At 42.2% G+C, this 18,654-nt stretch overlaps 1 protein-coding gene across 4 annotated transcripts in view; it reads right to left on the reverse strand.

The window, feature by feature from the left end:
• The window catches only part of MYO1B (myosin IB), a 217,156-nt gene extending 199,588 nt beyond the window's left edge, over positions 1–17,568 (reverse strand). For 2 of the 4 annotated variants that reach the window (XM_020993563.2, XM_020993561.2), the window contains exon 1: positions 14,306–14,397. In XM_020993563.2, the coding sequence (XP_020849222.2) occupies positions 14,306–14,383 (78 nt within the window). In that variant the 5' untranslated portion in view covers positions 14,384–14,397. Of the gene's footprint in view, positions 1–14,305; positions 14,400–17,297 lie in introns of those variants that run through there. The other 2 variants (XM_020993562.2, XM_020993560.2) reach the window with 2 other exon arrangements.
• Between the last annotated feature and the right edge of the window lie 1,086 nt (positions 17,569–18,654).

Raw genomic sequence — 18,654 nt, forward strand, 5'->3', positions numbered from 1 at the left:
GCTATAGTCCATATTGATGTCTGTCACTTTTATCAATTTCCCCTTTTTCCAGGGTCAATAGCCTGCTTAACTATGTCAGACGAAATCTATATTAATGGTAGACCATGTCTTCTCATTTTCATTATTCTAATTTGGGGTTAGCTTTGATCTTTTGCTCTGATGGTAGGATGTAAGCTCCCTGAGGGCAGGATTTGTTTTTCCATTTCCTTCATATTTCATTGCCTAACATAAGGCCTTACACTTAATAAATGTTTGTCCTATTGGATGGGATGATCTGATTACAGATGATAGATTCAGAACTGACTCTAGGATCAGCAACAAGTCATTTCCTGGCATCATTTGAATACGATCAGTTTCACATTCTTTTTATGCTATTTGCTCATTATCAGGTACTCTATCTCCCAACTCTCTTCTTGAATAAATATTCATGATATACAGGCAAGAGACTTACTGATAATCTGGCCATTTTCATTTCTTGATCCTAAGCCAAAAAGATTTTTTTCACATCTCTACAGAGTTTTTTTAGCATTGAATTTATCGAGCTTTAAAGTATGTGATAATTAAATTTGTAGGGGATCAAACACTCCAAAGAATTTTCCCATTTCTTCTACCTCTTCATCCTTTGCTTCCCATTTGAAAAATGCCTGGGAGTTTCCTCTGATCCCCAAGATTAACACAAACCAACAGCATAACACAACAGTTGAAAAGGCAGAGGAGAACTTTCCAGGAAATAAAACTGTTCCAACAAAGGAACGAGCTTCCTTGTTAATCCACAGGCTCCCCATCACTGAAAATATCCTTGCAGAATAGGTGAGACAAGCACCATCCAAGAATGATGCAGAAAGGATTCTTGCATTGAGAGGAAGGATGAAACCCTCTAAATTCTCTGCAAACTCTTAAAGTCTATAATTCTAAAGCGCAAGCATAGATGTCGATCAAAAAAAAAAATGACTCCTCGCCCTCATGGAACTCACAATCCAAAGGGGGAACAACATGACCAAAAAAAGTGTATATTCAAGATACATACTGATTGAGTGAAAGGTAATCTCAGTTGGAAGTTCTTAGCAGCTGTGGCAGGGTGGGGAGGGGATTGGGAAAGGCCTCCTGCAAAACGGCAAAATTTAAGGTTGTCTTGAAGGAAAATGGGGGAGCTAAGAGGAAGGGGAGAGGAGGGAGAACATTCCAGAAAGCCAGTAGCAAAAAAAGACACACGGGCCATAAGAAGCGCCAAGCACGTCGATATGGCTGGACGGCAAAGCGGGACAAGGAGAGCAAAACCGAGGAACACTGTAAAAGTAGGATGGGGCCACGCTGTAAAGGGCCATAAATGACAAACAAGGATTTTCTATTTGATCCTAGAGGTACTAGGGAGCCACTACAGTTTACTAAGTGAGGGTAGTGCTGAGGGTATAAGACCTATGCTCTAACATGTATCGGAAAATTTGGGGGGAAGGGCTGGGGTGGGGGGCGTGGGAAGGAATTCTGATGATGTCACTTTTCTAGCTGCTTGGCTTTGGGACAAATGCAAATTTCTTGCATAGTACTCCTCTTTCTTCTGCCCACAATTCATCCTTCCCATCCTATCTGTCCTAAAATAGGCAATGCCAAATCCTAAAAAATGATCCCACCACCTAATAAGAACATACTCGTAACCTATGGAATGGCATACTGCTGATTACTTCTCTCAATAAATCCAACTGGACACGCAAACATCTGCATGGCTGAACAACTGGATTCACAACATCTGCCAGGGCTACTAGATGCATTAATACAATGATCACCCGGAACAAGCTCTTGCTGAGTAGGACCGAATCTAACTGATTAAGGGAAAGCAGGGGGCATTTTCTCTAATTCAGGTAGCAGAATGTAGAGATAAAGGCCAAATTCAAATCAAAAATACAACAGCTTTTTTTCCCCATTGGTGGCTGCTATATGAAGCACCTTAACAGGTCACCTTGAAAGCAAAGACTGAGAAAGAATACCACCATTTCTATAACATAACACCAAAAACAAACAAATAAACCTTGGCAAAGGTTTAGCAAAGGGTTTAAGCTGGGCTGACACCTTGATTAAGTCTGCTCCTGGGACCTGTGATAATGCCCCCTTCAAGCCCTGTTCTGCAGCTGCCAACAGCTCTTATCGTGCCAAAAATCAAAGCCAACAGTATCATGTGAATTGGCTGAGGATGGTGGGAGGGGCCCTGAACCAGGAGTAAGGATAGCTGGGTTCTAGGCCCAACTTTAGTCACTAACTAGCTGTGTGATCTTGGGGGCAAAAAAAAAAAATCATTTGCTGTCTACTGGGCCTCTATTTCCTCATGTGTAAAATGCAATGTAGGTAAGGCTCATCTGGTCTAACTTGCACTGTAACATGCAATATTATACTACTATACTTATATGCAATATTATAATTATGCAATAATATGTATAGAGTTCTACTGCATCAGAAAAGATTCCTATAAAAAACAAATCACACCTTTACACAGACCCAAGCCTCCTCTCATGAATGACCATATAGTAACATTTGTATGAAAGGGAAGCATGAAACCACATTAAGCTCTTTTAGAAAAAGCCAATGAAGTCAAGTGCTTAATATAGGGCTCCTTATCAATGGGAAATTTGCCAAGCCTAACGTGGCTTTTTTTTTAACTAGTAATTTTCCAGAATATCTTCTTTTTCATCTAATGGTTCTACTCGAGGGGGAAAAATTTTTTTAAGAAAGCAATGTTATCACTACAAATTGGCAGTTACACACCCAGCCCCAGGCAAAACCATGAAATAGATAGAAGACACACATTTCCATCTGCTTACCTGATAACTTCACCTGATATTCAAACTGAACATGGCCCAAAACAAACTCACCACTTCCCCTTCCATTCCTTTCCCTCCAAAGACCTTATATGCCACTTTTTTTTCCCCTCTCTCTTAAGAGAGTTAGAGCAGATGATCCCTCACACCCTCTAATCAATCCAAAGGCAAGTGTTAGGTGCCTACTGCAGGCATTGTACTAGGTGTTGGAGACAAAAAGACAAAAATTAAACAGTCCTTGCTGTAGGAGCTTGTCCACTTCCTGATTCCATACTATAACTGAATCTCAGTGATCCCTGACCTTTAGGCATTTTTAACAGTTTATGTTTACTTGACTTGAAGTAGTTCCCCCCTCTTCCCCTTAGAATTTCTACATGGAATTTCTTTTAAGTCGAATTAAAATTTAGTTTAAGAATTTCAGAACCCCCACTGATAGCATGGAAGACACCTAGAAGATTCTGAGAAAACAAAGTTGAAAATCACTGATCGGAGCAAAACACTAATTATAAAGTGGTTTCTAAATAAGAGGCTAAAGTAATGACAGCTGGTTCCATAGTCTAGCTTGCCCACCTCAAGGGAAATTGGGTGAAGCCTCTATCATCCATGGAGTCCACTTCTTCCATAATGAAGACAGCATCACTCTTTATTAGGAAGCGGCAGAGCCTCCAGCTCTAAATACTGAACAGGGGTCAAGAGGAGAATCTAATCAATCAACAGATATTTATTAGGGGCCTCTGTGTGTGGTTCCTGAACATCTTACTCCAACAATTGATTGACTGCCAAACAAGTGGCATAGGCAATGAGCCCCATGAGCTCAGAAGATGGTGAGATCATTGTGGGCTCGAAAAGCCTGGGAAAGCTTTGCAAGTTAGTGGGTTGGGAGCTGGGCGTTGAAGGATGGGCAGGACATCCATGGCTTGCAAGGAGAGAGAAGGGTATTCCAGTGCCCAAAAAAAAAAAAAGGCACAAAATGTGCTTGTGGGATGTAAGGAGGTGAGCTTGGGTATAGCACAGGATTCATGTCAAAGAGCAACAGAACAGAACTCCGGAAAGGTGGGTCAGGGACACTGCCTATAGTCTGGGAATCCAACGTCGAGGCCTTGAACAGAGGAGAGGGCAATGAGGGGGGAGAAGCAGCTGACTGGCTGACCGGAAAAGGAACAAAGATTCCAAGACGTTAAGCTTGAGGAAACTGGGAAAATAAGCGTACCATCCACACCAATGGAGAAATAAGGAGAAGCTTCCTGGTGAGTAGGGCTGAAGGTGACATTCAGTTTGGCTCTAAGCAGATGAAACTTAAAATTATGGTGGAACATCCAAGTAGAAAACCGTGTAAATACAAAAGAAACACTTAACCCTCAGGACAGAAAAGTTCTGAAATCTACAATAGGTAGTAAAATAAAAGTCTCAAAGAACGCTTAGATCAAGGCTTCTTAAGTTTTCTGTCATAGACCCCTTTGGCAGTCTGGTGTAACCTATGGATTTCATCTCTGATTAATGTTTTTAAACGCCTAAAATAAAATTCATAGGATTACCAAAAAAACACAATTATACTGAAATTATTGAACTATATGAAATATTTGAAAATATATGAATAAATTCAAATTCATTTCAAACAAATTACTAAAATTCACACATTTGAAATACTTGAAATAATATTGAAGTTATTAAAACAGACCCCAGGTCAAGAATCTACAATTTAAATAGATTCATGGTCAAAAGACCTAAAACAAGTTAAGATAAGATAGAGATACTTAAGGTACCTCCAGTGTAATACTGTAGAAAGATTGTTAGACTTGAAGTCTACGGACCTGGGTCCAAAGTTATGAAACCTACTATGTGTAGAAAAATAGAAAGATTCAAAGAGGGTCTAGATCAGAAGCGGGAACCTTCGGCCTCAACTCCACATGCAGCCTGCTAGGTCCTTAAGTTTGGCCTTTTGACTGAATCCAAATTAAAAGGATCTGTTCTGTAAAATTTGGATTCAATCAAAAGGCCAAACTTAAGGACCTAGCAGGCTGCATGTGGAGTTGAGGCCGAAGGTTCCCCACCCTGATCTAGATGAAAAGTTCTTAACCTTTTTTGTATTACAGACCCTTTTGGCTAGCACAGCCTATAGACCTCTTCTCAGACTCATGTTTTTAAAATGAATAAAATAAAATAGATGAGGTTACCAAGAGAATCCAATTATATTGAAATACAGTTTTTAAAATATTTCAAAAAACAAGTTCACAAGTCCTGGGTTAAGAACTATAATTTAAGTAGATTCATGGATAGAAAACCCATAATAGGTTAAGGTAAGATACTTAAGGTACTTCTAGTATGGTACCGTGGAAACAATGTTAGATTTGGAGTCTGAGAATCTGGGTCCTGATCCTGACTCTGCCCCTTACTAGCTGTGTGAATCTGGGTAAGTCACTTAAACTTTCCAAACTTCAGTTTATTCAGCTGTAAAAGGTGGGAGGCAGACTAGCCTGACCTCTAGGGTCCCCTTCCAGCTCTAATAACACATGCCTATGATTTTCTAACCTCTTAAATTTGACATCACATAGGGTAATTGTGACTGAGAATCACAGAATCTTATAGCTAAAATGGTGCTTGGAGGTCATCTAGTCCAGGGATAAGGAAGCTGCAGCCTCGAGGCCACCTGTGGCCCTCTAGGTCTTCAAGTGAAGCCCTCTGATTGAATCCAAAGTTCACAGAACAAACCCCATAAAAGGATTTGCTCTGTAAAACTTGGACTCACTCAAAAGGCCACACCCAAGGATCTAGAGAGGCACGTGTGGCCCGGAGGCTGCAAGTTCCCCACCCCTGAAGTCAAACCCCTTTACTCAGGAGGAAACTGAGACTCAAAGGAAATGAAGAGACTTGCCTAAGGTCACACAGCAATTAGTGACAAGGCCAAGACTGGGACAGCACTCGCTGCCACGTACTAGATAGACCAGTGCTATAACCTAATAGAATAGTGCCTATCTGTATACTGATCCCAGTAAGTGATGTTAACTTCTGCCTAGATTTAACCTGTCAGTGATCAAAACTGATGTACCTCCATGGATTAAATAAGATTGCAAAATTAAACAGACACTTGAATAGGCACAGGCCAGCTGACTCTAAGACACTAAGTCTGTCACTAACGAATCACAGAATTTGGCAACCGCATGGGAGGAAGCATTCTATAATACAGAGTGTTGGATCTGGAGTCGGGGGATCTTAGTTCAAATCCTCACCCTGCTACTCAGTAGCTGTGTGACCTTGTATAAATCACTTCTCCATTGAGCCTCAGCTTCCACATGTGCAAAAAGTAAGGGGGTTGGGATGAGAAGTCTAATCCCTCTTCTCTGTGACAATCCTTTAAATAACCTTGCCTTCTCACTTTTCTTCTTCAGGCTAAATACCCCCAGTTCCTTCAAGCTTTCTTCAAATGCCATGACCTCAAGGTCCTTCACCATCCTTGCTACCCTTCTTTGGATGCTCTCCAGCTTACCAAGATCCCTCCTAAAAAAACTGAACACTACACTTTGGTATAGTCATACCAGAGCAGGTATATTCAGCAGGACCATATCTCCTTCTTGCTCAAACATATGCCTTTTCCAAATGCAAATTAAGATCGCTGGAATAAAAGGGAGAAATTATGAGTCTCCTTTTGTTAAGTTTTCACATGACCAGTTAGAGAACTGTGACTATGAACCACATGCAATTTTCACCACTTAGCAGTACTGGGGCAGGGGAAAGGTGGGGGAGGGGGAAGAATCCAAGAAAGGCAGAAAGGGTGTGGTGCTGGTAAATATAGGTTGCAGCCAGTCAAAAAACACTGCCCATAAATTGTTTCATTTAAAACAAATTTACCTGGTTTTCAAAAATGTAGCAAAATGAAAATGACTAGGCACTTTTCTAAACACAAAATCAGTTATTATCACCCTATTCCTTACAGCCAGCCAATAAACATTTATTAAGAGCCTACTATTTGCCAAGCACTGTACTAAGCCCTAGGGATACAAAAAAGAGGCAAAAGATAGTCCCTGCCCTCTAGGCAGGTTTGTTTGGGGGATTTTGTTTGTTTTTCAGATAACCCTTTTCTAATTAGTGTTTAATGATCTAACTGGCACCTCTGATCTTTGCAAGTCTCCAAATCTGCTATTTGATTTCCACACATATATAATAACATCATCATGGCAAAGTACAGAAAAGGCAGGAAAAAGGCGAGGGGAAGAACCACTCAGTTTAGTGGCGGTGTAACCTTGGGGAAGACAATGAACTCCTGAGGAAGCCCCAGGCAACAGACGATAAAGTGCAGAAAAGGTGCCAACACACCTGAGCTGGTAGCGGAGTTTCCTTAATGTAGAGGGGAAAGGCATTATGCCAATCACTACTAAACCACCCCCCCAGTCACTATCATTATATTAACAGTAGCTGCTCCAGTTTCTCTAGCATTTCTAAAATCTATACAGCATTTTCCCTACAAAAGGCTTGTGAGAGGAGTGGCTGAACTGATTAATTAATTCATGAAATTATGAGGTGGGGACAGGCACACTTGATTCTTCAGGTACTCTGGGAAAAGCCCATGATGACAGCAGGAAGTGAGGCTGCAACCACACTTAAATATGGCACAGAGGGTGACAAAAGGGGACAGAGGCAGATGGCTCAGGGAGGCAGCTGGAATGGTGAATGGAGGTAGGTGGCTGGGAAAGAAAATGAGGAGGAGGAGAGGCAGAGTGTATCACTCCTATAACCATGGATTGGTGTTGGGAACACTCAAAAAAAGCACAGACCCTTAGGAGACAGAAGAGCACTAGGAAGGAGGAGTTTGAGGGTTCATTTTTACAGGGTTTGGGGGCAATCAGACTACCTCTTATCTGGGCCACCTTGGGGTTAAGTTCATTAACACATCAGATCATCTCAAAGTTGTCAGTCAAACATTAAACTTAACATGTCGACATCATCTCAACATTATCGACTCCACGTGGCAATCTGCTGGTCTTTATCATGGAAGTCTGGAATTTGTCTGAGATTGACATATCATGGGACCAAAGGGCCCTGGAGGATGGCTTCTGCTGATCCAGCACATTGCCAGGATGTGAATTTGGGTTACTATATGGTACAATTTGTAAATGATGCTCCTTTGATCTTTGGGACAGTTGATACGTGACTTCCAGGTTTCCCTTTGCAATCTTATTTCCTTCTACTGTCCCTTTACACTAGCTACTTGTAAAGCTTACCATACTAAGTAGAGACGTACCCATTCCAAATGTTTATACAGACTATTCCATTTGTGCCTGACCTGTGGTAGAGCATTCTGAGCTCGTATTGGTCTGATCAGCCACAGTCAGACACACTGTACACTGACTTCAACATAGTGATATCATTTTGGTCCTCTTTGATTACTAAGAACAACCAATCAGAAAGGGGTTAGGGGTGTGTGGTGATCGGAAAGATCAGAACAAAGTATAATTTTAATGCAGTGGTGCAAAGTCTCCTTTTTCAGATAAGGAACATGAAGTTCAAGGGTCGAGGGTCTTCCCTAGGGTCACACAGTTAGTAAGTTTGAAAACCAGGACTTGACTTATACCATAGTCTTTTCTCCAACACAGACCTGCTCTCACTGCATTACAAGGTCACTTCAACACCTCTGCTCCACCTCTTATTCCCCTGGCCACAAGGCAGGGACAGCACTCTCATTTACTAATTCCACTCATCTCAGTCAAGTATCTAAGTGCCCAGTGGAAGAATGTCAAGATTCTCCATATGCTGGTCTTGGAGAAGAGACCAGCCTATACTCTCTGAAAGCTACCTGAAGGCAACCTGGTTCCTGCTGAGCGGTATATTTGAAACACACCACCATAGGAGAACAGTAAATACCATATGGCAAAGGTCAGCAACCTGGCAGAGGGGGCAGCCAGGTTTTCCAGTCCCTGGAAGCTCTGCTTTATTTGAAAAGAAGAGTATGTGAGGTGTGCAGGAGGAGGTGGCAGGCTCCTGCAGGACATATTAGGGGAAACTGTCAGTCAAGTCTGCCACTACTAAGTCTGCTGGTACTGCCATACTAAGGCCAAAGGATCAAAGATTTATGACTGCAAGGGCCCTTAGAAACTGTCAAGCCCAGACGCTTCATTTTACAAATCTGGAAACTGAGGTTGATTTGCCCAGGGTAAAACAGCTAGTAAGTTACTGAAGCCTTGAAGTCAGGTCCAGCATTCTATCAATCATTCAATCGATCAACATTTATTAAGTACTTACTATATGCCAGGTACTGTGCTAAGCACTGGAGATACAGAAAGAGTCACAAGACAGACTTTGACCTCAAGGAAGTTACAACCTAATGGTCATGACAACATGCAAACAAATATATATAGAGCAAGTTATATACAGGATAAACAGGAAATAATTAACAAAGGGAAGGCAATAGGATTAAGAAGGGCTGGGAAAGGGAAGATGGGATTTTAATTGGGGCTTAAAGGAAGCCAGACAGGTCATTAGTCAGAGTAGAAGAGAGTGTTCCAGGCATGTAGACAGCCAGAGAAAATGTCCAGAGCCCAGAGATGGAGCATCTTCTTCATGGTCAGTGTCACTGGATTGAAGACTATGTGTTGGGGAATAGGGTATAAGAAGACTGGAAAGTTAGAAAGGGCCTAAGTTACGAAGGGCTTTGAATGCCAAACAGATCATTTTATATTTAATCCTGAAGGCCAAAGTACGCCACTAGAGTTTTGTTGCTTTTGGGGGGGGGGGGGCACCAGGAGGCGGATACTGTTACATAGTCAGACCTGCACTTTAAGAAGATCACTTTGGTGGCTGAATGGAAGACAGACTGGAGTGGGGAAAGACTTGAAGCAAGCATACCCACCAGCAAGCCTGTTGCAATAGGCCAGGTGTGAGGTGATGAGGACCTGTACCAGGCTGGTGGTAGTGTCAGAGGAGAGAAGGAGATGTATTCCAGATATGTTGCAAAAGTGAAATACGCCTTGGAAACAGCTTTGATATGGAAGGGATGGGGGAATGGGGAGAGAGATAGTGAGGAATGCAGGATGACTCCTGGGTTTCATGGCTGAGGGACTGACAGCATGGTGGTGCCCTCTACATACAGTAAGGGGGAAGGTGGGGAGTGGGGAAAGGGTTAAGGGGAAAGTTTGGATATGTTTTGTTTAAGATGTCTACTGGACGTCCAGTTGGAGATGTCTGAAAGACAGATGGAAATGCAATATTAGAAGTCAGCAAAATTACTGGGGCAATACAGATATGAAAACCATCCACACAGACAATGCACAGTAGGTGATGAGATCACCAAGTGAAACAGTATAGAGGAAGAAAAGAAGAGGACCCAGGACAGAACCTTGAGGGATACCTTTGGTTAGAGGGCTATTTACTACGTCACCTAGCCACTACCTTGGTGACAGGGTCTCCAAGCCTTGAGTTTTCAGCAACTAAGACAAACAGTTAGAAGGAGAAGACTGACTAACCTCTCTCCCCTAGCAGGAACATTTCTTTTTAAATACTAATGCAGTCACAATTCTTGGACTTAAAAGTGGACAGCCCACTCAACCTAAACACCAGCCCTACCATTTATAATTCAACCACAACAGCTTCATGCCTGCCCTTCCCACCCCACTCCTCACCTTAGGTCTAGAAGATTTCCTTAATCTTCAGGTATATCCTTTTAAAATTCAAATATCCTAGGGAAAAGGGCCAGAGTTGCTTATCAGCTAGTATATTCATTTGTCCTTCTAAGCAAATACTGAAAGACAAATACTGAAGCTGAAGCTTAAATACTTTGGCCACATAATGAAAAGACAGGACTCATTGGAAAAGACTGATCTTGGAAAAGACTGAGAGCAAAAGGAAATGGGGACAGCAGAGGATGAGATGGATAGATAGTGTCACAGAAATATCATACATGAGGTTGGAAAGACTTCAAGAGATAGTGGAGGATAGAAGAGCCTGGTGTGCTACAGTCCATAGGAAGAGTTGGACAAGACTGAACAACAACATAATTATTACTGGTTAACACCTTTGCAGAGTCTAATTTACTACTGAGGTGGAAAGGATTCTTACAGATTGGTGGGGAAAGAGAAAATAAGAGAGAAAGACAGAGCTGACCCCATTGCTACCAATTTGTGAAAAGAAAAAGGACAGTTATTCCTTTACATAATTTGGAGCCATAAGAAACCAGAGTCCAACTCCTTCATTGACGAAAAGATGATGAAGCTGTAGGACACAGACAACAGGACTTCCCAAAGTCACACAACAGTAAAAATTCTGTATAAAAACCAGTCTTCTTTCCTCTCAAAACACTTCTATGCAGCTATCTTGCTCACCTTATGCCAGTTAATCTAGTAAAAAGAAAAAAAATCCTTAATTCCAATCCAATGGCATTTTTTGTTTGTTTTCTTTGTGGTATATGATGCTATCAACTACAATTCATTTCACCAAAGCTTCTAGTGCCGAATTCACCAGCATCGGCTCAGTAAGTGTCTAACCTTGTGCTCCTTCAGGGACAACAGACTTTCTCACTTGCATTTTTTCCCATATTGCTTCCTAAAAATACCTAGGCCAGGGTGCTGCACTAAATTGTATGCCTGACGAGATACGATCTGACAAAGATGAACACTTTACTGACAACTGAAAAAACAATGTAGGAGAAGCTCCATGAGAAGTAGAGTGGATAGAGGGGAAGCCTTGGAACATGGATGACCTGGGTTCAAATCCTGCCTCTGGCACATACTTAGCTATATGAATGACCATGAGCAAGTCATTCAGTCTTAAAGCACTGTCTGGAACAGTGAGACAGTATTAGTTCCGGCTAAGTTGCAGATCTGCATTGGTGGAGGGGAATTTCCATACTGGTACTCTTTTACACAGCTGTTCCAAGAAAAGGGAAAAAAAGCCCCAGGAATGAGATGCTAATAAGTTTCAGAAGAAGTTGAGAGTACAGCCTGGAGAGGAATCAGACAATCAGACATGGCTGGCCTGGGCCCCCTGTTTAAAGGGAAATTCTGGGAGAAGAAACCATCCCATCTGAGACAGAGGCCACAGAGTGAATTTCAAGGCTTAAGTGAGACTCCTAGATGGAGAGCTTGGGTGTGGCAGAAGTTCAAAGTGCAGCCTGGAGATCGATGACCTGCCCTCTCCCTACTTTTCCTGACTAAATACACTTCATTAACCCCTCCACAAATTCTACAAAGCAGCTAGATAAGCCTACCTTCTGTTCCTCAAAAAGGGACATTCCATCTCCTGCTTCCCATGCTGGAAATGCTCTTTCTCTTCATCTCTGCCTCTTAGAAGACAGGTAAGTGGTACCATAGATACAGCTCTGGACCTGGACTCAGGAAGACTTGGGTTCAAAATCCAGACTTGGACACTTGCTATGTACGACCCTGGGCAAGTCACTTAACCAATGTCTACCTAAGTTTCCTCATCTATAAAATGAAGATGATAATGACGTCTACATCCCAGAGTTGTCATAAGGATCAGATGAGATAACTGTAAAAGGGAAGCTCCCTTCATTAATTTCTGCCCACAACATCTCTGAACCATCTTTTCCATCTTCATTGTTTGACACCTAATTGGGTATAAGAAAATCCTGACATATCTATTGCTGTTTGCCACACCTTGTACCTGTCTCCCCAACATAAAGCTGAATTTTAAAGTAAACAAAAGACGTTTCCTGAAACTGGAAAATATAAAATATCGACTTATGCCAACTGCATGACTTTTTCTGTCATGAAATGATTAAGTGCCAAATAAAGTAAAGACAAACTTTCTAGACTTGAAGCCTTATCTTGGGTACATAACAACTAATATTGACCTTTTCCCTTTGATCTCATCCCTCCAACGAAGACATAAACAATTTAGGGTTAAAATCCAGTGTTAAAATCTTTTCTGTGTTTGTACTGGCAGCTACTCTCAGAACAGCTTTCTCCCAAGGCTATCTGAGGTATCTCCTACCCATCCATCACTCTTCATTCTGCTCCCATCTTCCACGAATGCTAAAAATTCCACTTCTGCTCTTCCTTCTTGCCGCTTTCTAAGTGGGCTCACTTCCTCTGTAGGGGAAAGATGAGTACAGAAATCATCCTGTGGGATTTCATTCCCACAGAGTCCAGAAATGTGATGATCTCAGAGGATCTTGTAAAGAGAGACCCTTGACACTTTCCAAAGGAAAAATGTCTTCTACAAAGGGGCTGCTGCCAGGACTTTTAAAAAGCATGTGCTGGGAAAAAACTAAGGACCACTTCATATGTTTCCAATTCCACTGAACCACTTCCTCCTTTTATTAACTGCCTGCCTTCCCTCCTTCCCGGTTGCTCCTATTAAAAAAAAAAGTGTAATAAGAAAAACTCAAGATCAAAATCTCCCCCCATCATGGAGCAAATTTTGATGTCCTAGGAAATGTTATCCAAAAGTTACACGTCTTTCACCACTGCAGAGACACCTTGAAAAACAGATGCTTTCACTGTAAAAACAAGCAAATCTGAAAGCTTAAGAGCTGTAATGGATGCAATGACCAACCACAATTCCAGAGGACTGATGAAGCATGCTCCCCACCTCCTGACAGGGAGGTGAAGGACTCAGTGAAAAACTCAACATACATATATTTTTTTGGAGATGCATACATATTTTTTTTGGAGATGGCCAAGTCAGAAACTTGTTTTGCTTGACTATGCATACTTGTTACAAGGCTTTTGCTTTTATCTCTCCCCCTCCCAATGAAGGAGGGAGAGACAGAGAAAATGATTTTTCCTAATTTTTAAAAAAAATTTCTTAAAAAAAAGTAGATGCTTTTTCTCTCATTTTTATACACCTCTCCTTTTTACACAGGCTTACTGAAAGGGAATGATGCGTTTTTACATATTGGCAGCCTACCAGACTCTTTTTCATTAAAGTTTCTTTTCCTTTTATCTTAATATCAATCAATATGGACTTATTAAATACCTACTATGTACCAGGCACTGTGCTAGACACCAGGGAAACAAATCAATGTGTACTCACAAGAAGCTGACATTCCAGTAGGTGACAAGTGTGGGACATGAGACTTTTCTATATGTAAATACACACACATACACATATGCATATAAAGAGAGAGAATAAATACCACAGAGTTAAATACAAGGTAGTTTAAAAAGGAGGGCACGAGCAGTTGGAGGGATCTGGAAAAGCTTCATAGAAAAGTTAGTACTTGTAGTAGTAGTAGCAGTGGTAAGTAAGTAAGTAACTTTTAATAAGTGTAGATAACTCCCTAAGTAACAAACTCCCTTTACAAAGGAAGATCTGTACCTCATCTATAATTTACAGCTTTAAGAACTGCTTGGGGTGGGGCAGCTAGGTGGCCCAGTGAATAGAGCATGGCCCTGGAATCACGGAGAGCTGAGTTCAAATACAGCCTCAGACACTTGATTATTAGCTAGTGGCCCAGGCAAGTCACTTAACCGCATTGCCTAGCAAAAAAACAAACAAACAAACAAAGGAATTGCTTGGGGCAAGAAGACGTGAAAGGATTTACTTACATCCAAGGCTGGATCAGAGGCCAGACTGCAATCCATGTTTTCCACTCTGTCTTTCAATCTCATCATAAAGGCCATCATTGTACCAATCTCAGATCTGAACTTCCAAATTTCACTAATGCCTTCCTAAAGATTAGACAGTTTGTGAGAAATTTCCATACCTCCTGTTATTAGCAGTGGAGGAGAGCAGAAATCAAAGAGGGAAGAAATGCTAAATCACAGTCTTCATTCTGATAGTCAATTAATGTCAATTAATAAATTATTAATATCAATATCATGCACTGTGCTAAGCCCTGGGAATATAAAAAAAAAAGGCAATAGACAGTCCCTTCCCTCAAGGAGATTACAATCTAATGGGGGAGACAACTTGGAATCAAATATACACAAAGCAAACACAGGATAAGTAGGAGATAATTAACAGAAGTCTCTTCTTACAACCTTTCCTCCAGCCCACCACCCCCATCCCATTTCCCTTCAGAGGTCTCACTTCACAGCTGGGGAAAGCCTGTCTTTGGCAAAATGATGATTCATTCAGAAGGGGTAAAGCCTGTTGCAGGCCTTAATACTGTATACAATCACACAATAGGATAGCCGGATGCTGGAAAATCAGCTTCTCCCTCAGCAAACCCCCCCCCATGTAGCAATCATTTTCTATTGTCATGTATATTTCATTAAAGAATATTTCAATTGTTATTTGAGAAGTTAGATAATCAAATGTGGTTTTCCCCTTGATGTTGTGAGTTATTCTGTAAAAGTTAAAAATGATGAAACTTTTTGAAAAAGTTACTCTTTGTTAACTGTAGAAGGCAGAATGTTTTGCCCAGCTTTGTGTTATAATAACAAACAGCTTGCCTGGTTGGAAAAATTCCCACTTCAATTTAAAACTCACAATGGCTTCTAAGGACATGTCCCATTGCTTAGCAGGCAGGCCCTGAAAAGCTGACCACATCCCCACGTAAAAAGGCACACACTCAGCAGTATGTACAATGCTTTTCCATTACCAGTTAGTGGGTAGAAAACATTTTTCCAGAGCATGCTCCCAATTCTCCTTCTAAAGTCAACTTTCAAACTTGGTTCACCTTAAAGAGAAAGACTGAGGTGAAAAGTAGAGTGGCACTCTCTCTCAAAAAACAAATATTGCCCCCTTGCAGTTAAGGACTGTCCCAAGACAAACACCAACCTTATTTTCTGTAAATAGTCTGCCCAGGAATTCTTCAGAGTATTACTGACTATCTCTCTGCATCACTACAGCAGTCCTCACGCATTCAGTAAAATGTTGGGCCCCTTCCATCAGTGTCCCATGGGCCCAGACCATGAATGCCTGGAAATTTCAGGCTCCTCCCAGACACAGTTTTGCTCAAAATACTTCATTCAAAAATATTGATCATTCACTCACTTCCTCTCCCCCAAACCCAGTTACTTCTTCATCAGTTTCCCTTGTGTGTCAATGCTTCCAATCTGAATAAGGTTAATTTAACTAATTCTTGATATGCTATATTTAAGGGCTATGTCCCCTCAATAAGAGCAGATTCCCCCAAACTCCCAAGTGTTATTTCTTCCTTTATCCAGACTCTCATGGGTAGAAAGCACAATTGAGGAATTAAAAAAAAAACTATTCTCTAATGAAAACTACACTTCCTCTCAACTATTTCTGAAGGGTTTTTTAAAAATACAAATAATTATTATTATTATTTGCTGGGAAAGTCCTTGAATTGGGTTTTCCTAGTGAATGTTACATAACCTGATTCATACATTTAGCAATGCCTGCCTGTCCCTTTGGTGGTTTTCCCCCAGACATTCCTGAGAGTTTTTTTTTATACTATTCTCCATTATGATGTATACAATTAACCATATGTGAATCTGACTGCATTACATTTGTTTTCCATAACGTATTAGGATGCAGGTTAATACCTTGGTCTCGGCTAGTTTCGAAGGACACAAAAAGAAACCTCCAGGTTCACACCAGCCAGGTTCCCCTCTCTTTCCAGGATACCTGGCAAGCTTTGATTTCAACAAACTACTGAAGAAACTCTCAGTGGTACCGCAAAGCACACAACTTGTTGCAGCAATAAACAAATGGTTACAACCTCAACAAAGGTTTGGTTTTTTTTTAAGCCAGCTCTAGAGACTCACAGCCCCTTAAAGTAAAGGTCTGCTGGCTGGAACAAGCACCCCCCTTCCCATCCTCTCATCACCCCTCTTCAACTCCTCTGTACCCCGGAAGGCATACACACACCATCAATCTCCAGCCCTCCCCCACAAGTGGCTCAAATGTAAATATTCTCCACTTCCTAATCTGGTTTCAATCCACCTCCCTCCCCAACCCCACCCCCATCCCCATCATGAATCAATCTCATCCCGGCAAGGAAACAGGACCCAGGGCAACCCCCGCCACAGTGCCTGAACAAAGGAGGAAGGAGCAGCTGTATGCAAAGGAAACCCCATCTTGTTCTTACCCTCCAAACACCGCACACTTCACCTGGACCCCTAATGCCCTTAGCCCGAACACGCCCCCCCTACCCCAGCACCCTGCTTTATTCTTCAATTTCATTCCCACACTGAATGAAATGAGTGTATGTTCATAAAATAGGGACAACGAGAAGCAATCAGGTTTTGTTTTGGGGTTGGAGGAGGGGTCCACACCGAGAGAGCGAGGATCTGGACTTCCCTTTCCTGGTGGGCAAGAGGAAGACGCGGACGAACTAAGCGCAACTTAATTCTTCCATCTCTCTGTTCTTTCCGCGTCCCCCTCTCAACCCCCCGCCCAACAACCAAAATAAATAAATAAATAAGAACAATACAGTGTATGGAGAGTCTCCCCTTCCTTCCAATCTCTGGCTCTCGCTCCCGCTCTCTAGGGGATCCCCCAACTGCAGCTGGCGAAGGCTGTCTCCTTCGCACTCCCTGGAGCCCGGGTCTCCATTCCCGGCTCCAGCTCCAGGGCGCAGCGGGAAGCGCAGAAGGACTGGGGAGAAAAAAAGAAAGAGCTACCTACCTCTCCACGCCACACACCTCCGCAGGACGCGGGCACAGACTGCTGCCGCTGTCGCTACAGCCGCCGCCTCCAGCGGTTCCGAGCCCCGCGTCTTCGGCAAACAGAGTCAAGCGAGAGCGCGAGCGAAGGAGCGAGCGCTCAGTCCGTCCGTCTGCCCCGTGCGCAAAGAGAACGCAGGCAGGCTCGCCTCGGGCTCTCAGGAGGCAGTCATTCAGCGCCGGGCGGCCACTCCCCTCGCCGGCTGCAGAAAGAGGAGCCGGTAGGGGCGGAGGCGGAGGCGGGGGCGGCGACCTCGCCACCCGGGAGTCGCCCCTCCGCGGGGAGGAGAGCTGCAGAGGGAGCCGCCGTGGACGAGGTGGAGGAGGAGGAGGAGGCAGTTAGCCTCCCTCGCTAGCAGCCTGCCTGGCCGGCGGCTCGGCCTCACAGCGCCCCCAGGTGAGCGCAGAGCGTAGACCTGGCCCCACCGCAAGCAGTGGCCTCTGTAACCAGCCAGCCAGCCATTCATCCAATCAAGCAACATTTATTAAGCACCTACTCCGTGCCAGGTACTGTGGTAAGCACTGGGGATATAAAAAGAAGCAAAAGACAGCCCCTGCCCTCAGGGAGCTTACAGCCAAATTCTGCATACACGTGCCTCCTCCTATAGATGAAGCATTTATTAAGTGCTTGTTGTGTGCTAAGCACTGTGGATGGAATCTATAGATTCCCCTCCCTTCCTACTCTGTATCCCGCAGTAAACCCGCTGATGCTTTCCAGGATTGTTTTAATAAAAAAAAAAGAAAGAAAGAGAAGTGAGATCCTTCAGGAAGCCTTACTCAACCTTTTTAATTCCAGTGCTTTCCCTCTGTTAATTATTTCCTATTTCTCCTTTATATCCTATACACTGTATTTATCCTGTATATCCAAATAGCTTGCTTTGTACATATTTGTTTTCATGTTGTTTCATGTTTTCATGCATATGCATACACATATGCAGATATTCAAAGAAATTTATGTTGCACATTATATGATTTTATTTAAACTTATTTAATAATTTCAAGACTAAGTTAGTCATCAATGTCATATGTGAAATACATATTAAGATTTAGTAAATAATAGTGGTTTTCTGAATGCATCCACCATGGATTATTAAATTTATGGACAAAGATACAGGATAGTAATTCCATATTAATGATTTGAACAGGTATATAAAACATAGTGAAACTTTAAATGAATGGTAAAATATAAACATATATAAGTTAATATGCCATTGAAAACTAATTTAATCTGTAAATAATAAAATAGCTCCACCTAGAATTATAGCACATGCAAAATCAGTTTCTATGTTATTACAATTTATAATCCACCAATTCAGTTC

The sequence above is a fragment of the Phascolarctos cinereus genome, unplaced genomic scaffold (assembly GCF_003287225.1).
Source record: "Phascolarctos cinereus isolate Bilbo 61053 unplaced genomic scaffold, phaCin_HiC Scaffold_726;HRSCAF=1367, whole genome shotgun sequence".
Classification (NCBI taxonomy): Eukaryota; Metazoa; Chordata; class Mammalia; order Diprotodontia; family Phascolarctidae; genus Phascolarctos; species Phascolarctos cinereus.